The sequence below is a fragment of the Lampetra fluviatilis genome, chromosome 5, assembly GCF_964198595.1.
Source record: "Lampetra fluviatilis chromosome 5, kcLamFluv1.1, whole genome shotgun sequence".
In the NCBI taxonomy this organism is placed as follows: domain Eukaryota; kingdom Metazoa; phylum Chordata; class Hyperoartia; order Petromyzontiformes; family Petromyzontidae; genus Lampetra; species Lampetra fluviatilis.
The window spans coordinates 8353346-8380314 of NC_136279.1; the positions used below are offsets into that span (position 1 = coordinate 8353346).

The 26969-nt window shown below is 48.0% G+C and overlaps 1 protein-coding gene across 3 annotated transcripts in view; it reads left to right on the top strand.

Annotated features, from left to right (window-relative positions):
* BAX (BCL2 associated X, apoptosis regulator) overlaps window positions 1–25130 on the top strand; it is a 36507-nt gene extending 11377 nt beyond the window's left edge. For 2 of the 3 annotated variants that reach the window (XM_078856654.1, XM_078856655.1), the window contains 4 exons: window positions 2344–2511; window positions 12778–12913; window positions 20981–21085; window positions 23197–25130. In XM_078856654.1, the coding sequence (XP_078712780.1) occupies window positions 2344–2511; window positions 12778–12913; window positions 20981–21085; window positions 23197–23298 (511 nt within the window). In that variant the 3' untranslated portion in view covers window positions 23299–25130. Of the gene's footprint in view, window positions 1–2343; window positions 2512–9081; window positions 9102–12777; window positions 12914–20980; window positions 21086–23196 lie in introns of all 3 variants that reach the window. The other variant, XM_078856652.1, reaches the window with a different exon arrangement.
* Window positions 25131–26969: the final 1839 nt, after the last annotated feature.

Sequence of the window (26969 nt, forward strand, 5' to 3'; positions counted from 1 at the left end):
GGGACAATCATTATGACATAATGCCGGTGCACTTCATGTTTGCTCTTTTCAAGAATGTTGTTGATGACAATGGGACAATGTCGTACTTTTTTTTAATTAATTGACCATGGTCTTTCACATCTACTGAACAACATCAACTTGATGCGCTCTGACAGCATGTCCCATTGTGAAAGAAGTGTCCTTGAACTGTGTGAAAGTTCATTGCCAATGCCTTACCTTTTTATGTCGGTTTTCTGAGTGAATACAGCTGTGTATAGACACTTATTAACACCTGGCGGTTTACTTACATGCTGATTTGAGCAATTGCATCACGCTTGTTTGGGTTGCAGTGTCATGTCGTCCGTAGCTTTTCCCCGGGTTTAACGGCGGGCGTAATAACCTCGAACTGCAATTACGTGTTTAGCTTTGGTTGGGATCAGGCCCATCGGTCGGCCGTTTATGCATGGGCATATTGACTCAGAGGCAAGAATGCTGACTGCCAGGGTACACAGCTGCCTGAGATGTGGGGAGGGAGTGTCCCAGAAAACCTTGATGACCCGTAACATGTCATAATCCAAGGCAGTTGGATTTTTTGTGTTGGGAATTGGCAGCTTCAGAGGATGTAAATTGTCTATTATTAAATCAATTATTGAGTGTGGCCATCCGTGTGGAGGTGATGTAAGGAGAGGTTGAATGTGAAGTGTAAACCTTAAAAAATTAAGCGAGCACGGGGCATCCTGAATTGATACAGTAGACTCGATTTTCCACACAAATGATGGGGAGAATGGCCGGGGATAAATAAAATAATCCAAAAACAAGTAATTTCTGTGTATCTCGATGCCAAAAACCACAAATATAGGTTGAAATTATGTTTAGGTTAAGAAAATTTAATTTATGATTTAAAGTTAAAACAACACTCTTACGTTTTCTCTGCCATCACACAGTTTAGTAAATTAAAACTCGCAAAATAAATGATCGGATAAGTCACTCAAAATGAAGCACAACTGATCATTTTGATCGTTCCTCTTTCAATTCAGAACAAATACTAACGATCACCGATCGAAGCTTGTGCCATGTGATCATACTTTCCTGCTCCCGTGCATTAAGTGGACAGCAGAGCCACGCCAATCAAAATCAATCCAACACCCCTGCTGTTGTAAAGATATGCAACGACTGTATTGTAGTGGCGATCATGTGGATTTTCGATTAACCTGAGCACATCTTTGTTCAGTTTAAGCACAGTGACTTGTGGTGTAAACATTTCCAAGAATAACAAAGTATAACTGTTTTAGGTTATTAATCTGGGCTTAAGGGAAAATCCATCAGTTATTAATTAATGTCAAAATCTCAGGTACGCAGTTAATCCGCAAATCGGATAAACCACAACTCGGATAATCGAGTCAACTTTAAAAATGGTTGTTGTAAAAAAAAAATCAGAGGCCCCACATTCAACTACCACCTTGCCAACAATATACCTTGTAGTGAATGTGCAGCCTCTTTGGCTGCAGGGTTGAATTTAACAAAAATCATTCAGACCGACGCAAATTATAATAAATGGTCACTTTACTTGCACACACGTGTCGTGTGTGAGAATCGATTCGAAGCCACGTGCCCATCTTTATCGGCAGGCATGAGGCAGTGGCAAAAACAAATATTTTGATCGGTTGAAACTCCTAATGTGCTACTGTCTCCATCATCACAGACGATGGGGAAAATCGGCAAGGCGATGTGTTTTGGCCATTTCGTCAAGGTGTGAAAGCTGTAATTAATTAAGTTGTAAATCTGGTTCATAGTTTTGGTCGTGTATGTTATCTGGCTTGGTGGCAGAAAGATCAAGTCACGCGTCTAAGTTTTTGGAGTTCATTTCGGCCCATCAACCTCCTAATCTTTGTCATCATTAGCTATGAACATTCCACTGCTGGATAAATGCCTCTCCGAGCCGTTGACATACGTCATTGTCCTGCGATGTATAAAATCACGCCTCCCTGGGGTGCATAAAATAAGTACCACTTGCAGCTGTTTTGCGAAAACGTGTGTGTGTCTATATATATCAGGGAGCGGTAGTGTAGCGGTTAGTGTGCTGCACTACGAACTCGGGGACCTGAGTTCGATTCTTATTCGCGGTCAAAACCATCGGAACTGGTTCTTGGCCTTCCCTAGGTTGATGCAACCTCAAAGGAACACGTGGTGTGGTGTGTAAACAGTGCCACTGGGGAAACAAAGGCGGCAGGGTGTGGTGCTATGCCGTGCTGACCTTCATAGGTGCTCGCTAACGGCACTTGCTCCGACAGTTTTAAGGCTATAGGGGGCTCTATACCTTTGTCTTGTATATATCTCTTGCTGACCCTGGCTTGTCTCTGTCAGGTTTATTTTGGACCGCGCGGAGAGGGAGACGGAGACGGTGGGGCCCGCACCCACGCTGGAGGAGTTGGGGGGGTCGCCTGCCGAGCAGGAGGACAAGGGCGTAATCGAGGTGGCCAACTGCCTGCGCCTCATCGGGGACGAGCTCGACCGAGACCAGAAACTGCAGGAGTCAGTGTCCCCGCACACACGCACGCTTCGATGCACACGCTTGCTCGCTCACTCACAAGCGCTCGCTCGCACGCTTGTACGAGCGCGCTCGGCACGCATGCGTGCGACGTTCATGCTGGCGCGCACACCATGTAACGCACACACGTACGTGCAATGCAACACTCGGACACAATGAAAATGATCGCGCGCACACACACGCGTACACATGGAGGTCAGGCAAAAATACGTATATCCCCGAATCTCTTGACAGACTGCGGCAGATCGTGTTATTAGTGAGCACATGTGAAGGATGGCACGAGGCACGAGAGGGCAGTGTGACAAGCACTCCGTCCGACCACCTTTATCTCCCAAGTGCCGGTGTTTACACACCATACCAAGTACTGATTTGAAGTTCAGTCTACCAAGGGGGGAGGCCCCGGACTGGTTCAGATATTCGCCACAGATATAAGTTATGGCCACGAATCGTGGTTAGCATGCGGTTTGTCCATAGCACCGTTATGCTAACCACTACGCCACCACTCCACTCGGTAAGACACACACACACACTTGCTCACATTTTCTAAAATACCAAATCGCTTGGGTCTTCCCTGACGTGACCCTTCCATGGAAACACCACGGAGGATGCTGGTGGGTGAATGGGTGCCAGGACTGCGGTCTGGTTTTGTGGCAAGAGGAGGAAATGGGCCCACGGGCACGGTGCCCAGATGTCCGTGCGTCCAGGAAGCCGTTCCGAGCGAGGTGGCCAGGTAGCTCTGTAGGTTAATACCGTGTCAGCCGCATTGACAGCGAGTGACTGATGAGTGAGATATTGAATCCGAATCCGGGGTTTCAGCCGCCCACAGTTACACACCGGGTTCTGAAGTGGAGTGAATTGGTCGTCTCAGCATGACCATCAATTTTACACAAAAAAACATCGAATTAAATTTTGTTGTGCATTTAAATTTGGCTACATTGTTGTTGATGGTCTCAGCCCAGTTATCATTGGCTGCACGAAAAAAAGTTTTGCAAAGTTTGGCTTATTGTAGGTTTGGCTTCAGAAACCCCCCCCCCTCCCCCCCCATTAAACTTACATTTGGAGTTTCACTTATTTCATGCTTCGTGGCATAGTAATTGTATGCCCCCTCATTAAGGGACTCGGAATGTAACGATTAAGTGTCATGATTTTAAGTATGAATTCAAGAGTCAATTGTAAAACATTGTGGTGAATGTAGCATTGGTAGATCCTTGGTGTGAACCCAGTACATGCCACATACACAAAAGAAATATGAATTCTGAGCGTGATCGGATGCACGCATCCTGAGCGTTAGGATCGATTTTCATCGACGAATGAATGCGACGCTGCCTGCCTCTCTGTGATGTCATCTCCCGGGGCCATTCTCGTAACACATGGTGGTACACTGCTAGCTGCGTTGCTTGGGAAATGAGATGTATTTGTGTCGTAACAACAGAGCTCCGTTAGCACAATTGCGATATGTTGTTGTTCAGCCCTTAATCAATCTACTGCTGGATGAAGGCCTCGCCACGCCATGTTGGTTATGGGAGGCTTGTCGGACCAAACTTCAACATGCTGTGGTCAGTCCAGCTTGGTGAAGGGGAGGGTAGGCCCATAACTGCGTCAGATTATCACTCGCCGCTGATATTTGCCGAGGCCCGTTCGTCAATAAAACTCGGCTTGCTGGTTTTACAGCACGAGGCGCTACCTCCTGCGTAACCAGCCTCATTTGAATATAATTGTGGAGGGGGGGGGGGAACTTTTCGAAGTGCATTCAAGGGGAGGCTAAGGAGGGGTTTTGGAAGGCAGAGAGCAGGAGATTGTGTCTGGCACTGGTTTGTGGATGCCGGAGGCATCTCTCCGAGCTGGAGGGGGGGGGAGCATGCGTTTCGATAGGACCAGAACCGGTTTGACCAGGTGCTGTGCCGTGTAATGGAATAGCTGTGTACAAAGACAAAGATCTCCCGATAGTTATACAAGCTGTCTGGGCAAGTGTTGCTGTTTGCAAACGCATTATTGATGGCTGGCACAACACACGATGGAGTAGTGTGGCGGCCAGAACTGCAATCGGCCGACTTTGTCTCACCAGCGCTAATGGTTACATGCCGCGCAAGGTACTCCGTTAGGGCTGGGTCTTCCTAGGCGAGGCGCGGAATCGGTTCAGGTATCCTCCACTGATGTCAGCCATGGTCGGGGATCAAACTCGTGTTGCTGGATTTGTAGTGCAGTGCCCTAACCACGACACTACCGATCCACTCACGTCTTAATCGCACAAGACAAAGATTGAACACTCTTGGGACAAATGCTGTTAGCGACCACAGAAGTGGGGTGAGTCGCCAGCTCCACACACGGGCGCCTTTGCCTCTAGAGTTGTGATATTTACACATCGCACAAGGTACTCCTTTAACGCGGAGTCTACCTAAGGGAGGCCTCCGGACCAATGTAGATATTCATCACCGAAGTTGGCTGCGAGCGGAAATTTAACTCCTGTCTCGGGGTTCGTAGCGCAGTGCGCCACTTGTTACGCTAGCACTCCCGACTTGCACCCGCACATTCGTACACGTGTGCGCATGAGCCACCGAGGTGGAAAATATTACCGCTTGCAGTTACAAAACATAATAATAATAAAGCGGCTGAAACAAACCCCGCGATGCCGTGTTGATGAAACTGAGCTGCTGCTGCTGTGTAGGAACACGCGTGACTCATCTCTCTATTTTTGTTGTTGCTGAATTTATTTAACCCAATGAAACTAAACATACAAAAAACTATTAAAACATTCAACTATTTTTATTTTACCAGATAAGGCCCACTGAGCTTTCTAGCTATTTTTTAGAAGCAACCTGGCCACAAATGATAGCTCAGCGAAGTGGCTTATCATGTGGAAATTTATGGCAGCCAAGTACTCCAAATCCATGTTTCTAAATGCAGAGGGAAAACCTGGAGGATCTGCAAGAAGAATCCACGCCACCACGGGGAGAGAGACATGCAAACTCCATATATACAGGCGTCAGGGTCGGGATCAAACTCATGACCTCTTGTTTCCCAGGCTAGGTAGTTAACATCTCGCCACCACGGCGCTCTGATCTCAGGACACCCACTTTGGTGTTTGCATGTTCAGCCACTGTGCATAAATGAGGTGTTCTAGGCAGCTTGTTGGGCTATATTGTACGCAAGGTCAATTGCGGCAAAATCTATTGTTGTACTGTACTTACCGACCCACCTCCAACCCACCCTGACCATCATGGTGAAGTATGGTCAAATAACCCCGATGATGCCCACGGTGGAGTGAGGCCCCTCTGATCCAGCAGTGGATTGACAAAAGGGCTGTCCATCTCCGTATCCCAGTTGTACTGCTGGCCTCATTTGAAGTGGTAAATAACTTTTCCATTAGGAACTCGTCGAGTGAGCAGTGCATCACCTTTTCAGAGGAGGGTCCCGTGGATGCCGATATCACAACTAATTTTCGAATGTCCATTTATCGCTTCAATAGATCTGTTATCCACACTTTGCACATACCTTGTATACTCCCTGACAAGAGTGTTGGTCGCATTAAATTAAAGCAACATTTAACTATGAATATGATGCATTGAGTTAAGGCAGGGGTCGGCAACCTACGGCTCCGGAGCCGCATGCGGCTCTTTACGGGCTGCTTCTTGACGATATGTACGTATGTACATAGATGCATTGCGGCTCTTGAAATACTGAATTTTGTACCGAATTGGAAAGAAATGGCTCTTCTTGTTATTTTGGTTGCCGACCCCTGAGTTAAGGTGTGACAGGGCATCCTTCCCCCCTCCCCCCCGGCCTTGGCGATTTGATTATTAGTCGTGACGAGACTCAAGAATTTGCTGGAGGGGGGGGGAATGTAGCAGCCTCCAATGACCAGAGCGGGAGCCTCTTGAACCCCATTGCATGCAACATATATGAATTTAGAAACATTTATTCTGACACAAGTGATTGCTTAAAGCATCGATATTCATAAACTCACCATTGCACCCCACTAATAAGGTGGCAAACCAAAGGTAATACGATGTTTTTTTTATGCAGTAATCAATATACTGGGACTGACACCGTACTCTTTGGTTCTTTCGGTAAAGTCACGTAGATAGAAAAATAATAGATCACGACGTTTCGATTGCAACACAAGCAATCGTCATCAGGTGACTAAGCGTATGGATTCTGATAGTCACGAAAGCTTCAAATCAAGATTGGGACTGACACCATCAAAAACTCTCTACGCTTGAGAGAGCCCTGTTTAGTCACAGGTGGCTGAACCTGGATTTGAACCCAGGCTCACCATTGGTGTCGACTCAGTGTTTTGGCATGAAATCCTCCCCCGGGGCAATCCGGGACCTCAGCCGTGACTCATGCCAAGGAACAAACACAGCGCGCATAGCCATTTGCTGGCCGCATTTCAAAGCTTCCTCTTCTGCTTTGTGAAGAACTTGTGTTGTAAGCTTTGTGGTGTGTATGTGTATGTTTTTTTAAAGCTTATCTTCACTCACAATTGTTCACAAATTCGTTTCTCATGACTGACTTTCACGAGGTCAAAAATAAACCATAAATCTTTGCAATCTTTGAAAAGATACAAACTAACCCACACTGACCAGCGTGGTGAGGTCTGGTCAAACGGCCCCACATGGACGGCACAGCGGGGGAGGTCTTTGTGCAGCAGTGGTTTGAAACGGGCTGTAATTGCAACAATTGTTACTCGTTTTATAAAGTGTCTACCTCATGGCGAAGACCTATTCTCATATTTTGGTACTGACAAAGGAGGTCCCATGATGTAGATGCTCGCCCCGAGCTCTCATTACTCTGATAGTGCATTGCTGTTTTTCTGTACGCTTTTTGGCGTCCTCTGGTCTAACACCGTTTTGAGACGAGGCTCAAAAGAAGCTGTCTCTGGTGTGGACCAATCAGTTTCATGTATTATCAGAGTACGTTTTTTGTTTGCATTCCGACCACAAGTATTGTGGTTAATGCAGGCATGATTCCTTATAAAAGGTTTCAGTTTCGTGTTTTAACATCTTAAGACCTACTCTTTGGTTCTTTTGGTGGAGTCACGTAGAAAAAAAAATAGATCACGACGTTTCGATTGCAACACAAGCAACCGTCAGGTGGGAACTGTATGTTAATGCAAGCTCGGAGAGAGACAGAGAGAGACACACAGATAGAGAGAGAGACATACACAGAGAGAGACACACAGAGAGACACACGCAGAAAGAGAGACACGCAGAGAGAGACACACATACACGGAGAGAGACACACAGAGAGAGAGACACAGAGACACAGAGAGAGACACACACGCAGAGAGAGACACACACACATAGAGAGACACGCAGAGAGAGACACAGAGAAACAGCGCCTCTGACGAGGTATTATATAGATCCCAGAGGGGGAGGGAGGGGGGGGAGAAGGGGCTGCAGTAGCAGGAGAGATCGGCAGCATGGGGGAGAGTGAGGGGGGGGGACAGAGAAATTAGCATGTCAATGAGAGACAAGGGGGGGGATATTTTTTCTTTCTACGCGACTTTTACCGAAAGAACTAAAGAGTAATTCCTGCAGCCACGAAAGCTTCAAATCAATCTTAACACCTGTTTGTTGCCAGATAAACTCCTTTAAAAAGGTTTTTTTTTTAAACAACGGTTTTATTAGCAACTTCCTTTAACTCACGGTCGAGAAGTACGTCAATGATGCGGTGCCTGCTCCAACATCAACGCTGACTTCAATTAATTGATTCCTTCCGTAACTCGTTCACACGGTTGGGCGAGGCGAATCGAGAGTTTAGGGACCGCGGCGTGTTTTACCTACACAAATATATATTAGTAATAAGGCGCCCATAAAAAAATGTAAATTGCTTTAAAGTAGTGAATTAATTGATTAATTGATGGCGATTTTGATACAGGCATGCATTGTCATAGGAAACGGGGGTGGGGGGCGGAAGCCTCGATAATAACAATGCAGCCGGCGGTGGACTATCTGTTTGCTTAAACACGTTAATATGATTAATCATTGATCGTTTCTGCGTGGATTAGATATCGACCGTTCTATAGGATTGGGGGGGGGGGTTCGTCAGGCGTACGTACGCACGCAGGTGGTGGGGGGGGAGTGTAAAAGTTTGCGTGCCTACAGGGAGGGGTCAAGGTTTGACAGATTTTTGCGTACCTACTAAATGGATGGTCCCTATACAGCTCTCTTTCAGAAGCGACCTGGCCACAAATGATAGCTCAACGAAGAGACTCATGACATGAAATTGTATTGTGGGCAAGTACTCTAAATGCGTGTTTCTAAATCCACTCGACCACGGAGAGAACATGCACAATTCCAAATAGACAGGCGTTACAGTCGGGATCGAACCGCCTTATGTGGCCGCACCATTGTATGAATGGAAGTTGTTGCAGGCCGTATGAAATTAATGTAAGAGGGCTCCCCACCCCTGCCGTACAGGAACACCGCGCGTGTCTTTGTCGCGTTGTGAATGCTGAAATTTCCTGGCTTTTTGCGCGCGAGTGAAAACTCCTCGCCTCACTCACGCCGGATTGTGTCTCTGTCTCCTCACGCTGCCGCTCACCCCTAAAGACTCTGCTGCTCACCCGCAGGTGAGGTCTCCTCCGCTACTCACACTTCCTTCCCACTCCCGTTTCTTCCTTTTGCTATTTCCCTTGGGCTGACGATCGCGGCCGACGAGTAGGAACGCTCGTTTAAAGTGAGACGAAGCCCAAAATAACCAAAAGGCACCGACCTTGTAGAGATGTCTGCACGTCCACGTCAGGTGTCCCTGGCTGTACGATGTGAATTTAAAGCTTCATTAGTGAGAAAAGTCCCTTTGAAGTGACATTCAGGTACATAGCGAGGACGTAACTAGCGGCTCTGCAATGCTTTTGGAATGTGACTCTGTACTCGTTGCAGAGCACACTGCAGAAAGAATTTTGTTCTACTGTACTTCTGTGCTCCCAGCCTTGATTAGCCTGTACGGACCAGCACGTTGAAGTATGGTCAAATAACCCCAAAGGGTTAAACGTCATGGGAAAGGGGACATCCTTTTCCGGCAGTGGATTGACCGGGCGCTGTGCATGTACTCACTCATTGGGTCTTTGCGAGGCCACGTACCTTTTGACGACCTCTCCCGCTTACATCTGCACAGTTTAACCGCCTAAAGTTTAATGTTCATAAAACCAATCGATGGATGTTGTATTTGTTACACGCAAAGTCCCATTTAGCCAGTTACCCAGCCTGAGTTTGCAAGGGAGATCTGTGGTGCATCGGCACAGAACAAAAACGGCAACATCAAAGCGACACGATTCGACAATGGGCTTCCTTCGCTCGAAATTTGCGGATCGAGTGGATGTCGCGAGTGAATGGGTGCCGTTCATAGTGCAGCCACCTGTAGGGTTATTCTACAATCAAAGAGTCCGATTGTATTTATGTTACAATGAGGTTAACGTGGTGGGGTTTCTTTACAATATATCTGTGCGGGGTTATCAACGTTTTTAGAGTATGCGCCTCAATAGTTGATAACACTGCCGTGCAATGCACGACTGCAGAGGAGGGTTACTCAAGCTGCTTGATATGATTGGCAGTCTTGTCGATGATTCGATCGATTTATTGTGATTGTGAGCCGTAATTGAAATCACAATATACCCTTGCGAACAACATCAAGAATAATGTTATTCTGAAAGCAAGATGAACCCTTGAGATTTGCATTTCATCTACAAAGGAAGGGGGGTGGGTCCTGGCAAACGTATGCATGTTTCAAAGAATATTTGTATAGTACAGTCCACACAAGGCTGGGCTACGAGCTTGCGCTATTTATTGTTCCACTACAACCGACTAACAAAGAGTGTCTAATTTTTTAAGTGCCAACTTCAGGAGAGTGCTCAATATAGTTGAACCCCTGCTCAACGTTAGTTGAGCACCGGTGTGCTTTCGGCTTGTACCGCATGCTGTAACCCCACGTTGTCCGCTCTGACACCCAACGTATCGCTTCACGCGCTGTTCGGTGCCTGGAGTAGCTGCCATCACGTGGAGCGAAACGTCGGACGTCGTGCCAAACGCCACGTGATCCGACCCGAAAACACACGAGAGAGCTGAATGTAGTCGATGTAGAGCTAAAGCTGCACGGACTAGAATTATTCCCTACGGAGATTAGTTACTTTGAGCGGGGATTCTTCAAGCGCAATTCCTTGCGATATGCCGCACGGGTACTGCCTTGTGGGTCCACGCAGATATGGATTAATGACGACGACGACGACGACGTGACGCACCACTACAGAGTGACTGTCGTGATGTGGTACAGCAAGTTGGGGGTTCGTCTCTCTGTTGTGACGTGTTAGAGTGCTGTGATCATCGCACGTGTGCGCTGGTTTCCTCCAGACACACCTTGGCTGTTGTCGCACGCAAAACAACAAAATCCCATTCGGGCCACTCGGTGAGAGGGTACATTATAAAACGCGTACAGTGCTCTGGAGCGAACCGCACAGAAGCTGTGCTCATTTGTTTGCGTTTGCTGGAAGTGTGTGAGCTCAATGTTTTGCGAAGCCATTGGCGGCCCGCTCTTGCTCCCACGCACGCGCTCACGCTCATTGATCAGCCTTTGTTTCCCTCCTCCTCCTCCGCACCTTCATTTTTCCCTCCCGTTCATGTGAATTCCCCCCCACCGCGGTAATTAGTACGGTTGGCTACGTGTGGTGCGAAAGAAGTTCAACATACTTACGGAAGTGCTTATCAGTGTCGGATTAACTGCAAAATACGCCAATGCACGGGGAGTTTTAGTCCTTGAAGAAATAAGCTGACCGTAGCACTACAATTAAGACATTGTTCACATTCGGCGGCAGTGGCATCTCCAGAACACCCTTTTTTCTTCTTTCTTTTGCTGTCGAAGCAGCTTAAATCCTAGGCAGTTGCAGAAGTTTAATTGTCATCCTCTAATTATAAACCAAGTAGTGTTGTGTGTTCCTTCAGTCCGGCCTGGCATGAATGAGGTGCATTGGCACAGTCCCGTAGTGCCATAGTGAATCGGATATTGGCCCAACCATTTTACACTATTTCCCAGATGGCATGGTTTAAATAGAATGCTAGATCAAAATCAGAATCAGAAATCTTGATTTATCCTGGAGGTATCCGATGAGCCTATAAAGCTGTTTTTTTTTACAGATGTACAGATGCAATGTACCGCAGAGATATTCACACCTCCGATTAGCACGGTTAGCTCTGTACGGTGCAAAGCATGTTCAACATACATACAAACTTATTCCATGTCATACTAAACCAATGGGTTCCGTCATACAAATATGGCGATCTTTTCTTTCAATTACATGTGCGCACACCGAGCTTAATTGGCCTGATTGGCTCAATGTGGTTGCCAACATGAATGCTATCTTGCCAACTCTCACAATGCACTGCGTATCTTGTTGTCATCGTGCCAGGTCCCACAATGCACCACTTATGATCGTGTTCTATGAAATGTAGTCGCGCCGCAGTTTTGACAGCACTCCTAAGAGTCAATTAACTTCCTTTGTGGGACATTCTGAGATGACACAGCCTCGGGGGATGCAGCTACAGAATAAGAGCTGCTTGGATTTTGGGAGTTGTCTTCCTTTAATCAGTCATAACTTTAAAGTAAGAAGTGCAGTCCAAATGTGTTTTGCTTGGCAAACATTGTGTTGCGTTGAAAAATCCCTTAGCATTGTTTAGGGTAGTGATTTAAAAATATATATTTGTAGAGTGTTTACTTTGTAAGTAGAGGGGTGAAGCGATACACCGATTAATTTATTAACTTAACACTTAGGTGTTCGCAGCCAATATTACGATTCGTAGTTATATTTTTTTGATTGAGGCCACACCATGATCTGGTCAAATTTCTGTCCTGAGATGCTGCATCACCCAAAATTAAAATTAAAATTCCGTGTCGTGTGCAACAGTTTCAACGTGCCAGTAATTTGAAGACGATGCACCAAATTTCGTATCTTAATTGCTACCACCAAAAATTTACTTACACCACATAATGAATAAGTAACATTTAGGTGCATCGTTCGAAACACCTTCCAGGCCCATGTCTTCCAGCAGCATTTGTTTTTGCAGAAAAAACCCCCCGCCACTGAGTTTCGACTTTCGTGGCTTCACCAGCAGAGTACGGCCTATTTAAACAAATTCCGCCAGTGATACATTTTGTACGTACGTTGAACTTTTGCACCATACGTAGCCAACTGCACTATATCGGAGGTGCATGACGGTAACCCGTTTGTCTGTCACCGCCGTTGTGTTTTTCTCACGCAGGATGATCCGCAATATGCCCATCGAGTCTCCGCGGGAGCTCTTCATGAGAGTCGCCATACAGATCTTTGCCGACGGAACCTTCAACTGGGGCCGCGTCGTTGCCCTCTTCTACTTTGCCTATCGCCTTGTGATGAAGGTACGTCCCTGGGGGAACACACACGCACGCTACCAGACCCTTTGGCTCGATGGTAAACTACAATAATAAACATTCTTTTTTATTTAAGAGGTAAAGGCCCGCTGAGTGATATATAGCTTTTTTTCAGAAGTGACCTGGCCACAAATTATAGCTCAATGAAGTGGCAGATGTGCAAATGTATAGCAGCAGCGAAATACTCTAAACACATACTCTTTGGTTCTTTTGGTAAAGTCACGTAGGTATAAAAACCGTTTTTCTTGCTGTGGTTGTCCTACCTGATGACGATTGCTTGTGTTGCGATCGAAACGTCGTGATCTATTATTTTTTTACCTACGTGACTTACCGAAAGAACCAAAGAGTATGGATTCCTGCAGTCACGAAAGCTTCAAATCAAGACTCTAAATACATGTTTCTACATGTGGAGGGAAAACTGAAGGAACCGGAGAAAAATCCACGCGATCATGGGGAGAACATGCAAACTCCAAATATACCAGCGTCAGGGTTTGGATCGAAGCCACGACCTCCTGTATGCTAGGCAAGGTAGTGAACATCTTGTCACTTTAATGATGATAATCCACAGCCCTTTGTCCGTCTACGACTGGACAGAAGCTGTCTCTTGCAGTGTCGGTTGTAGCAGCTGTTTGACCGTACTTTACCGCGCTGGTCAATGCAGGGGTGGCGAGGGGAAGGCTAAGATGGGTCTCTCGTGGTCTCATCGTCGATACAACAATCCACCTAGCTCCCTACATGCAAGCTGATTTCATCGCTCCATCTCCACTGTGGGTGCTCTCTCGGGCAGGTTTCTGCCAGCATACAGTAGAAGCTGGATATAAGCACAGCTGTCATATTAGCAACCACATGCTTAGATTACACTGGGCAACTTCTGCTACAAGCACACGGCTGTGAATGTAATCACAGCTGTCCTTGCTCCTAACGGGTATGCTTCTATCCGGCCTCTGCTATATATGATTCGGAACAAAATGTATTCTTGCGTGCATGACTTGTTTCATCATGAGTGTGAGAATTTATTGAAATCAAAGATGCATTGTGCCTAATAGAGAACCGTTTGTAATTCCAAATAACCATTTTCAGGCTCCAGTATTTATTCACGTTTGTCCTGTTTGCATTGTCTCCATTTCATTGTCAGTCTCCTTCGTTCTGGGTTGTTTGTTCTGTCTGCATCGTTAGGTTAGCCTAAAGGTGACATTTGCATGCAATTTGCACTGGACCCGCCTATAGATTCAGTGCATCTACTGTGAGCATAATAGAGGACTTTAATCAATGCAACATTTCAACACCTTCCTTCGGAGTGGGCAGGTAGGAACTTGGTTGGACAACGCATTTGTGCGATCCGTGTCACGCGGCGCAAGCTGCGTGGGGCGGCGCGTCACGCGGTGCTGAGCCCACCCGAAGCGCTCTATGAAATACAAATGGAGGGCGTGGCTATGCACGACAGACAGACAAATAATCCCTGGTGGGCAGTGTGGAACTGTTGTTCCTACCTGTATTATTTACATCGTCAGTCATAGACAGCGTCAGTCATGGACACAAGGGGAGAGGGAGGTCTTGAGCCTTGACACGGCCCAGCGTCTGTGCGTTCGCCACTTGTTGCAGAGGTTCACTATTCGAATCCGGTGGCCGCCCTGGTCATATTTGCTGGGGTAGCACCCGTAATAATTCACGCCGTCTGCCTCACAGCGGACGCTAAAGACCTCCTGACGTCATTTGCAAGAGTAGGCTATTGTTTTGCCACCGTTAGGGATCGAATTTTCCAAATTCTAATGTTTCCCACAAATTACTCAATTGGAATTATCCATAGCAATGGTTGCTCCCTAATGGCAGACCAAATGCCCCAGGTCACTTGCAAATTATACTATCCTGGTCTCCGTGGGTTCTCACCTGCTTTTAAGCAAAATGAACTGCAAACTGACCAGGGGGAATTATCTCAACAGTATGAATTTCCAGAGAAAAGGGAATTCCGGAAAAGGTGGCAAACGGCAGAGAAAGGGGGATTTTTCCATCGGGCAAAGATTGAAGTGGGGTTTTGACACGGGACCTCGATTGCTGCAGCACAGAGCTCTGTCGAAGGCTTGGTGCGAGATGAGAGGGGGGGAGAGAGGTAGGCAGAGATGAGCTCACGGAGAATCTTGACTTAAACGGGTGAGTGCATTCTTGAGGTTAATCCATGGCTGGCCTGGGACTCGGTGGAATAATCTAACTATTTGGGTGACTTGATCTCGTTTGCTGGTGAGGACTCTTGTGGAGTTCGTTGTGTGTGTGGGGGGAGATCCGGGGGGGTCGTCGGGGGTCACGTGCGCGCACGTGTGCGTGCGTGCTTGCGAGCATGCGTCACACCTTCGCCCTTTGTCTAATGCCTGCGCCTGTTGTTTGTTGATTTGTGTCCAGTTGCCGAGCTTCTTTGTGGTGCAGGCCTTAAGAGAGCGAAGCACCGTGACACTGATTATTAGAGTGGATGAGGGGGGGGGGGGCGCTGCTTGTGTTGAGTCAGCGGTGAATACATTTACAAACCGCAGCGGCGCGGCCAGAGCAACGCTTCACTTCCCGAAAAAAGCAAAGGCTTTTGCAGGCAGGAGAATGTTTTCTTACATGCTTGTTTTATGAGCTTTCATTTTGCTCCGTGTTATCCCCCCACCTGTGCTCGTTGTCACCTGATACTGCAAAACGCAGGGCAGAGTCTGGGAGTCTCGCCTACCTCCACCTAACCCTGTCTACCCCTCCCCCCACCCATGCACCTACCCCAACTTTGCCGGGCATACATTGCAATTTTTTAGTTTCCAGCTTTGCGCAATCATGTTCCAGTACAACATTGGCCATGCACCTGCTTGTCTGGTTTTAAGTCAGCACTTTACGACGTGGCCTGGAAGTGCCCTGGGACTTGTTGGTACTGCCCTGGTTGCCCTGGCTGTCTGTGGGGTTTGTCGTCATTATCACCATTGTCGTTGTTGTCGTCATTGTTGTCGTTGTTGTTGTGTCGCCAGCGTTGCTCCTTCTCCCCTCTCCCGTGTCTCCCCGCACTGAACACCTCCCGCGGCACCCCCTTTTGTTTTCTTAATTTTTAAGAAACGTCTTGAGGTGCAATTGTGACTCATGTAGTTGTTGTGACTCGTTGACAGGTATGTAATGATTCAATTTTGAGAAATAATTTGGCGAGACAGGCCGTTGGCAGTGGTCCATGGCCACAAATAGCCCAAAACAACAACCAAAACTCTACATTTACGTCAATAACACCGCCATACAAAATAAAAGGTATATAATAGGTAATGTTACGGGCGATGGCCCTCCACAGCACAGAGAGAGAGAGAGGGCAGAGCGTTCGATGCAGGAGCGGAAGAGGCAGGTTTAGGAAGCTGACTGCAAGTCCGTTTTGATCGTTTTAGGTCTTATCAGCAGCAAGCGCAGTGCGTTTGCCACACGTTATTGGCAGGAACACTGTGTCTCTATAGTCTTGTCAGCACGACAAGTTGTAGCATATAAAAACTTCATTTTGCACTGCGTGACTTTCTACTGTATAACATAAGACTGGAAGACCCCTGGGCCGATGGACTAAATATGTTTTATTTTATTTGTTTGTGTCTTTTTAATTAAGTCGATTTTTATTTGACGCAATTCTCTACAGTGGCATAATAATGATTTTTAATGCGACATTGGTCTGTGCTGACAAGGTCCGCATTGTTGAGATGCAGTGCTCTCGGCAATAACATCTGGCAACCCTGCAGCTTCTTTTGTTCAGGCATGACTGTTGTTGACGAGACCCAGGCGGTCATGCCCGGTCCAGAGTTTTGCTTAGTTAAAATAATCAAACAAATGTTGCCCGATAATATTATTCTCACTGCTGCCCATGATGTTGATGAACTTCGTGGACAATTGACAAAGTCTGTTAATTTATTATAACGAAAATCCCACTTGGAGCCTTAACAGACATTGGGGCAAGTGCTGTTTGTGAGCACCTAATGAAGGCTGGCATGGGGAGGATTGGCCAGCACCACGCCCGGCCATATTTGTCTCCTTAGTGGCGATGTTTAAACACTGCACCAGGTACTCATTTGTGGCCAAGTCGACCTTGGGGAGACCGAGGACCTGTTCAAATAATCGTTCCTGGTGTTGGCCACGAACAGTAATTAAACTCGGGTCACGGGGTTCGTTTTCGAACCCGGCGACCCGAATGGAGCCGCGAGCTGCTGCTGCTGCTGTGTGAGTCATCCCCACCTCCGCTATATGAGTGATGCCACCGCTGTGGCCTTACACCACAACGGTTTAGAGGGATTGGCCTTGTACGATGAAATGTTCACACTGCCGAGCGTGTACCCGTGCGCGTGTGTGCATAACTCTATCAACGTCTGTCAAACTGCGGTCTAATTCCTTCGTAATAAATAATACCGGGATGGTGATCGCTTGCGGAGGCCTTTATCCAGCAGGGGATTGATCATGATCAGTGGTGCTTAACTTTGTTGAGACTTTGAATTGTTTCAAACATAGTTTTTCATCTGTCGTTTCAAATGTTATCTCCCTCGCCTAGTAAACAGCAGGTCGTGGCTTTGATCCCGACCGACCCTGATGCTTGTTGTATATTTGGAGTTGGCATCTTTGAAGTTGGCGTATTCTTTCTCTCCGTGGTGGTCGCGTGGATTTTTCTCCGGGTCCTCTGGTTTTTCCCTCCACACGTAGAAAACATGCGTTGAGATTATTAGACTATTACTTTAAATTCCCAAATATGGTGATAAGCCTCTTCGATTAACTGTCATGTGTGATCAGGTCACCCCTGAAAAAGAGCTAATAGCTCAGTGGGCTTTGCCTGGTTAAATAAAATAGTTTAGTTTTTAGTTTAAAGACTGTGTCACATGTAGGCGCTGTATTAATCCCAACACTAACCATATTGTATCGTATAGCCCCTCCCTACTTCTACCCTCATCGCACTCTACTCCCCTCTGTGCACTCTCCGCTTCAACGGCAGCAGCAGCCAAAGATTCCTGTCGAAGCCTCTCGTCAACCATCAATGGGAAGTCGCTCATTCTCTCTCTCTCTATTAAACAAGTATTCCCGCTGTAATGGCATTTTGAGATGGAGTCGCATTTCTACGCGGTATATAAATCCACATTGCACCGGCACGCATGTAGCACGCCAGCAAAGGTCACAGTGCGTGTGGGAGAGGCGTCCAAGCGTCTGCTGCGAGGGTTTACCCGCAGGTGTGAGTGGAGCCTTTGGCCCGCCGCTGCTGCCGCTGCGTGAGTCATCCCCGCCTCCCTGTGGGGGCGCTGCGTCCTGTCGCTCTGGCGCCCTTGAGCGCAGCGCGTCGTCGGGTCTTGCTGCGCACTTGAGCAGCACTGGGCTGCCGATTGCAGCCAGGAGCGTGTTTCACTGCCGAGGTGTCGCGCTGCTGTAACTCGGTCGCGCTGGCCGGTTTCACTTTGGCGGTCACGTGACAGATTTAATCTGTTTGACTTGTTCTGATTGAGTGAGTGTGGTTGATTCGAATGAAAGTCGTTTATATGATGGATATTCATGCATGTGTGCTTCCAAAAAAACCTTCTACTTGCTAACAGGATAAACATTGGTTAAGTTATATTTTTTCCATCACTTTTTTGTTTGAACAAGGTAAGGGGGTTCTATTTGAATCACAGCCTCATGCAGAAGGAAGCGATGGCGAAGTGTGGTGGCATCGGCGGTATTAGCCGTGACGACCTCTGACCCTTGACAATTTCCCTACAGTGCAGCTGTTTTGACTCCAGTGAACATTATTCTTTTTTAACACCACAGAGGTTCTGAATCCAGGGCGTATGATCATGATTGCTTGCTTGGCTGCAAATCACGAGATTGTATTCTGTCAAAGTAGTGCCGCCTGGTTTGTGTTTCTCCCCTGAGCAGGGTGGGGACTGCTCCTTTCTGTGGCTTCAGCCTGACCTCTGCCCTCTGCCGTGTGTCTGTTCTCCTGTGTGTGTACATCGTGCTGTCTGCTGCGTACAGCTCTCGCAGTCTCGAGTGGGCTCTGCTGCAGTGGGACGATTCACCCCTGTGCCTACTCAATTTAAGCGTCGTGCTTTTGACATCGCTGTGAATGGTTCTGCCTCCAGTGGCTGCAGGGCTGATGCAAACCCATTGCATGCTCTCAGAGGCGCGGTCACAATTTAGACGCGGTAAAAATACAAATCGTTGATTGTAATTGCAACACAAACAAAACGAAAAACGTCAATTCTTGCGCACTCCCGACGCGCGTATGGTGCGCTTGAAAATCGGAATTAATCGTTGATGCGAAGCATCCTCCCCGCACATTCTTCTCTGCCTTCTCGGTGGCGGCGGTATCAACTCGTGAGGTTCATGAGATCAGTAACGAAGGCCTTTCGCTTGCAACTACTTTGTCCCGCACCGCCGCCCCGCAAACCCCCCCCCCCCCCCCCCCATAACTGTGCAGTGGCGAAACTCACACCGGTCCAGTGTTGTGCGACCTTTGAGGCAGCGTTAGTCATTCCGCAGACTCGTAGGAGGCCGCTTGTGGTCAGCTTGAGGTGTTTGCTTTTGCCCCCTTTGCCGAGCCCGTCATCCGAACAAAGACCTCGGAATTGCTTCGGCCAGCTGTATTAGCGTTTGCCCACGGGCTGGGCCGCTCTCAATGTGACGCATTCTAATTCCTCCCCCTGTTTGTGTCGGAGTGCTTCACTCGTCAATGCGTTGTCAATGCTGCTACATGGGGAGGTGTTTGGGATGGGGGGGGGGTGAGCGATATCTGAGCCCGGTCCCCACCCACCCACTTCAGCAACTCACACGGATGACCGGCACGGTGAAGTATGGTTTAAAACAACATTCATCACTGACGAGGCGTGGTGTGGAGGGGGTGGATGCCTACATCCAGAAGCGTGTGGTGGGGGAAGAAACAAACGTACCCGTTGGGCACGAGTTCTAACGAACGCTTGGCAGCGCACCGGTGTTTGCAAGCGAAGGGGGGTCGCGGCTAAGAGGGATTTTTTTCGAGCGGGCGGTGGCGTTGCGGTCGTTAATTCAAACGCGATGACTCACTCGCGCTCCCCCCCACCGCTACACCGGGCGGTCGGCGAGTAATGAAACTCGAGCGGTCTGCGTGCAGCAGACCTCGCCCGCCCCTCCACAGCCACACCATTGTCCACAGTAACATTTACCTACTGCAGTCCTTATTCAAGACGTGACTTCCGCACACCGCCCCCCCCCACCCACCTCCCAAATGTGTACACTGCATGCACTCGTAAATATGGTTGAACTTATTTCGCACCGTACCTATTCGACCGTGATTATTGGAGGTGCGGGGGAAGGACAACAAAATAAAGCGGTTCTAAAGATATGAGTTTTAAATCTACATGATTTAAAGTGCGAAGCTCCCAGTGGCTTCCGAATCTCAGAAGGAAGAGTGTTCCAGACGGCCGCAGAAGCATATCTGAAAGTGCTACACATTGACCGTCTTTATTCGATGTTTAGGGAAAAAGCCACTGCGAGGATGACTGGAGTTTCGCACGATGATGGTTTATGCTGCTTGACAATATCCGCAAGGTATTAAGGTTAATTTTTGGCAAGCACTTTGTGTGTAATGAGTTTTTCTTACCAGCCAGTCAACAAAAGATGCTCGCAAAGCGCTTTACTCTATTATTACGATGACTTTGTGTTTTGGGTTTTTGACATTTTAGTGTTGGCGGCATATTTTGACAGAGTTGTTATTATTGACCAATGTCTGTGTTTAATGTTGGCACTCATTGTTATGCTCTCATAAAAAAAATTTGTGTTTTGTTTCCTTCGCTTTTGTTCCTCAAACAGGGGGAGGTTGATTGTGCTCCCAATTATGTATTTAATATTTGTGTGTGCGTGGACATGTCACGTTTGTCTAGTGTGCATTTAATGTGTTTTGTCTTGTCATATGTTCTGTGTGTGCGTGTCGTGTGTGCATCAAAAGCAAACAGTGCGTGTGCAGGCTTACTGGTTGTCAGTCCTCCGTATGTGTGAGTTTTGCGTGTGTTACGTGTGTGCTAACACGTGCGCTAATACGTGTGCTAACGTGTGCATGCGTGTGCTGTGCGTGTTGGCGTGTAGGCCTACAGTAGACAACTGCTGGACATTGTGAAGACGATCATCAGCTGGGCCGTTGACTTTATTCGCGAGAACGTTATTCAATGGATCCGCGAACAGGGAGGATGGGTGAGTTGAGATGCGAGCTCGTGCACAAAGACAAAGATCCCCCGTTTTGCCTTAACAGACTGTTGGGGCAAGTGCTGTTAGCGAGCACCTAAGAAGCCCGGCACGGCACACAAAGGGGTGGGTGGCCAACTCCACGCCCAGCCTGCCTTTGTCTCCCCAGTAGCGATGTGTTACACACTGAGTCGACCTAGGGGAGTCCCATGACCGGTTCAGATAATAGTCACTCGTATTGTGCTGTGAGCAAGAATCGAACTCCTACTCGGCCATTGAAGTCGCCCAACAAGATGACTCTATCCCGAGGGGCTACTTTAGCTTGCACCTGTGACAGGAGGTCATAGAAGGCATCTCTGACTCATCGGCCTTGCCTGCATCCCTCCACGGATGTTCGTCTTCGGTGGGGGCATAAGTAACCACGGCCACCACTCCTCGCCTCTGGTTGATGGGAAGGCGAGCCCAAAGTAGCCTGGGGCTTACTGCTTCCCACACCTCACCGCCACGCTCCCACGCCCCCTTCATTAATTTGTTCAGAAGAAGAGCCACTCCCTGTTGTTTGGCAGTCTCCTGCCCCGAGTAGAGGACTGTCCACCCCTTATGGTGGCAGGAGCCAGAGCCGGTCCACCGAACCTCCTGAATACCAGAGATCCAGGCGGTACCGGTCCAGCTCCCGACAGAGGAGTGGCAGTCTCTCCTCCACAGTGAGCGTTCGGACATTCCACGTGGCCACCCGCAGTGGTTTTTTGTTGTTTCTGGAGGAGCCCCGAGGGTAAGGATTCAGTCTCCTGGCTCTGCTAAATGGGGTTTGGCCAGGAGACGTCATCGACGCCTGTCCCCCCTGGGCCTCCGGCAGAAGCTTAATTAAAGTTTTAATTTAGTGGTAATCAATTGAATGTGGAGGGGTTACCAGCCCCTCGCACCCGTCCAGAGCCCCAATTTGGCCGCTGTGGTGGTTACTAACGCCATGAGGGGAATGGCCAATCTAAATTGGCTCTCCCCCCACGGTAATGCTCACCACAGCGTTGCCGTCCGGCACCAATGAGGAGGTAGGGGGTTGTTTTTGCCGCTCTCCACACACGCATACTCACGCATAACGATGGCAACAACAGCAGCTGCCATTCGCCACCATTTGATGGCGACGCGACCACGGCGCTTGCGCCAGGCTAGACGCACTTCGAGGCCACTTGGAAGTGTCGAAGGCTTGCTGAGCAGGAAGGCGCAGGATGGACATGGATTGTTATGGGTTTAAGGGACGAAGGCGACCGGCAGATGCACCAACCTCCGCTCCTCGCTGCGGCCACTTCCTGCATTGTAACCACCGATGCTCCGATCGTTGTCGTGAGCATCGCGTATACGCGCGCGCACACGTCAGAGGCCACATGGTGCGTCATTCCTGGAAGATGGCGTGCTTACGTGGAAGCAGAATGTTGCGTGCGCCCACGCTCATGAATTTTGTATAGATAGATATCTTTGGCCAGGTCAATGTCTATTGTTACACATCTCGTTTTCAAGAGACACCTATAGGAATATTGGAAATTACAAGCAGGGAGACACAAATGCCAGGTTAGTTAGAGTCGTGATGTACAGTTTAGTAACAGCCTTTATTTTACTTTTTTCACAAGCTCAGAACCCGTTGAGGCTACGAGTTTATTTTTCAATAAACAAATAACCAATTTAATATCATAAACCTGATATATCAATGGCAATTACAATGTCAGTAAATTAAAGAACACAGAATAGGTTATATACATGTTCAAGGATGTACCAATTAACAGTAAAATTAATATTAGCTGTGGAATAGGGTAATGAAGAGATTACGATTTTTATTTACACAGTTGCTGAGTGAAGGCCGAAAGGCCCAAAGCATCGAGCAGCCAGCAACCAACAGCACTACCAAAGCTGTACTGTACTATATAAGAGTTAACAAGTTACATGATATTATTTAAATGAATGAAACGATTACATCTGCGCTGATGAACGTTTTAAGTTTGACCGCATCAAGACAAGACGGACACAGAAATCGGTTTACTTGCTCGCACTTTTGAACGTGGAGAAACATTCCTGAATGCACTTTTACAAGTGACGGTGCTCTCTCTCTCACTCTCGCGTTCCTGCAGGAGGGCGTGCGGACATACTTCGGCACCCAGACCTGGCATTCGTTGACCATGTTCGCGGCCGGAGCGCTGGTGAGCGCCCTCGTCTTGTGGAGGATAAGATGAAAAACGCCTCCCCGACCGATCCCACCGCCACCTGTCGCGATTACACGACGGCGGCCGCCTTTGCGACGTTGTCGTCCTCCCGTCTTCTTCCCAGGGGTATCCTACCGTCTTCTTCGTCTTCTTCTGCGGGCGCTGTGGTGGCGAGATGTTAACTCCCTCGCCTGGTATGCAGGAAATCGTGGGTTCGATCCCGACCCCGACGCCTGCATGTTTGGAGTTTGCATGTTCTCCTCAGTGGTCACGTGGATTTTTCTCCGGGTCCTCTGGTTTTTCCCCCCACATTTATTAACGTGCTCTTAGAGCATTTGGCGGCTATAAATGTCCACACGATAAGCCACTCCATGGAGCTTTCATTTGTGGCCAGGTTGCTTCTGAAAAAGTGCTACATAGCTCAGTGGGCCTTGGCTGATAAAATAAAAAATAGTTTAAATAGTTAAGTTTAGTATCCCGTCCCTAACCACTCTTTCGCCGGACAAGTCTTAACGCGTCCGCCGCCCCCCTCCCCCTCGCGTGTGTATCCGTGTGGTCACTGCTCTCATGGAGCGTGAGCTCCTGGCGTCGGTGGATGAGCCCCGCTGGTGGTGATGGGAAGCGAAGTCAGTCTGTCGGTCAGTTATGTCTTTCCGTCTCGTGCCGATGTTGAGTGAAGAAGAGTTCTTGTTGCTTGGCTCTACTGTAAGCCCAGACACTGTGAATTTAACCAACTTGATGGGGTTTTTTTAAGGCGGCTGATGGAGTTGTTGACTTAACGTGATCATGTCGGATGAATTTGATTAGCAGGACTCACACCGGTAGCAAAAATTATAATTTTCATTGTCATATAATGGCAGTAATTACAATAATAAAAGTCATATTTTCCTTTACTAATCAAACTTATTTTAAAACAGCCTAATTTTCGTAATTAGTGTCAGGTATAACACCTTTACAAACATCGACTATGTATTAACATTCATAGAGAGTAATGTGTTTATTTTAACGGACTAAGAACCAAATTAGTATTTTAACGGTTTACGGGAAGTGTAGTAGAAAGTGTGCTTTTTACTAAACATTTTTTTTATGAACTAATCAGCGCTCGATAATGCCCTCGGCTTATAGATGCAGAGCAGCAGCGCAATTTAAATCGGGATGGAGCGGCATCGCAATTGGACGTCGTTACAAGCCTTTCCCTAACACCCTGTCAAAATCGCCCTTCTCATCACCAAATTGAGCATGGCGCGGCTCGGCCATTTGAGATGCGTGAGTGGTGTGAGTGATATGAGACTGTGTAGCAGTCAGCGCGCCACGCTACGAACATGAGGACTGGAGTTCGATTTCCGCTCACGACCAAAAAACTATATTTGAACCGGTCCTAGGCCTGCCCTAGGATGACTCGGCCTCAAATGAGTAGCTGGTTTGATACGTAAATGTCGCCGCTAGGGAGACGAAGGCGGGGCATGGTGCTGGCCACCAACCCCCTCGTGCAGCGTGCCGGCCTTAAACAGGTGCTCGCTAACAGCACTTGCCCCGACAGTCTGTTAAGGCTAACACAGGGGATCTTTATCTTGGTGCTGGGGACTAACAACTAATAATAAGCACAAACGTATGCAACTCTCTCTTTGCGTAGCCTTCAAGTGCCGGGGCTAAAACCGTTAAATGCTACAAATACGAACCTCTTTAATCTCAGGTGGGAGTGGGGGATTTTTTCTTATTTTTTGTTATCAAGAATTCAGTGATCGCCTCCCGAGCCTCTCTCGTGCAGCTCCGAGGGAAAATTTTTGTTTTACAATGAAAGCACAAAGACAACGGTGTTTGCGGTGGGAAGCCAGGGTGGCGCGGTGCCGTGTGTGGAGACAGTGGTGGGGGGTGTGGGGGAGGTCACTGGAACAGACGGAGGGAGAAGGCGTGCAAGGAAGGGGGGGGGGGTGGGAGATACGGCTGACGTGTGTTAGGAACGTCTCAGGAAAATTAAGCGTTGAGCTAATTTTCACGCTCATCGTTTATTTTTTATGTATACCTTTAATCAATAATTTGTAACAAATGCATTTGAAGGTTTTAGTTGTTGTATCGTGTTTTCGCCGTGTTCACGTTGTTGTTACGTGCGCGTAATGGTGTGGTCCAGGGGTTTTAAGTTTAGCCACTTCTGTTCGGGTCGCTGACCCAGACAATATTTCTGCGCCCGACACACCACATCCAGTATACCTCTCAATATGGCTTGTGGCTACTAGTCACGCTTGTACAAGTCTTACCACCGAACCCAAAAAATATTGAGCCTGAAATTAAGCCCTGGTGTGGTGCCACTCTTCGGAACGATGCACGGGAATCGTGCGAAAGCGCCAGGCTAATTTGTTTCAAAGGCAAAGGTGCATCCCTGCAGTGTCTTGCTCACGCCACTGCAGGCCGAAGAAGGGCCTGCAAGCGAGGGAGCTTGGGCGAGCCCCTGGAGGCCAACTTGCCTGCTGACGAAATGTCTTGGAAGAAGGCGGTAGGATTAACCATTTTTTATTTATTGTATTGAGCTGCTGCAGACGTAGCAACAGCAGCAGTAGCAGCAACAACAGAAGCCGCCAACACACCACGATGGGGTCCCCAGTGGTGAAACTTTCTGGGTAGCAAGACAAAGGACAGACCTCGGTTATTATTGGTAAAGTGCTGGAAAGGGGGGTGACCATGGAATGAGACAAAGATGTTAGGTGTTATCATGGTAGGGAGGCTAAACCACAGCGAATGCCTCTTTTGCATTCATCAGTGCCATCGCCCTCTGCATGTTAACATTCCGACACTGCTCGCCGTGCGCGTCGCTCCCCCCGCCTCGTGTTCTTGTTGTTGTTATTGAGGCGATTACCAGCATGCTATTCCGTGCACTTAACAAAAGTACGAAACTCCAAATTGGGCGATTTGGAGATTCTGGGTAAGCGCCTATTGGGAGTTGGATAAATGTTATCGGAGCCGAGCCAAGGAGCATTTCGAGACTTGTGTCGTTAGGGCGGTTGTGTATTTACCACTTGATGACACAAGCTGAAGTGAATGACGTTGATGCCCGCACAGCATCATGGATAGTCCCACAATGCCACATGAGCCCTGCGGAGGGCATCGGGTTCACAGAGAGCAGACCGATTGCTATCCCCACCAGCATCGAACGTGTGCACGTGTTTAACATGAATGGTCGATGAGGTTACATGCCAACTTTGTACCGGTTTCACGCTTATTAGAGATCATCGGTTCGACTGATGATGTCTTTGGAGAGCTGAATGGAGTTCAAAATAACTGGCAAACAAATACCTCGTGAAAGACCCAACGCAGAAGATCCCTGGGTTTGATATTCCGCGAAGCTCATGGTCCGCCATAAATCGCATCCGCACAAACCATTGTAGATGCGAATATCTGATGCACGAATGGAAAACTGTGATCATCCAGAACACACCGTACAACATGTAACAACGCAATGGCCGATCCACAAATACAAAGGAGACATCGCAGCGATACCCGTGCACTCCGCTGCTTCTGGAGCGGTTGACCACCTGAATGTGAGCTTGTAGTTGTTGCTCTGCATCGACATCAGGCATACGAAAGGAGAAGATGACTTCAACATAGCACTGCGTCTGTAATTAGCAGTTTTCTCGTGGTTTCACACCTTGTTAGGGACCGTAGCCGTGTTAAGACTCGTTTGACCAGTGCAACACAAGCACACTGTG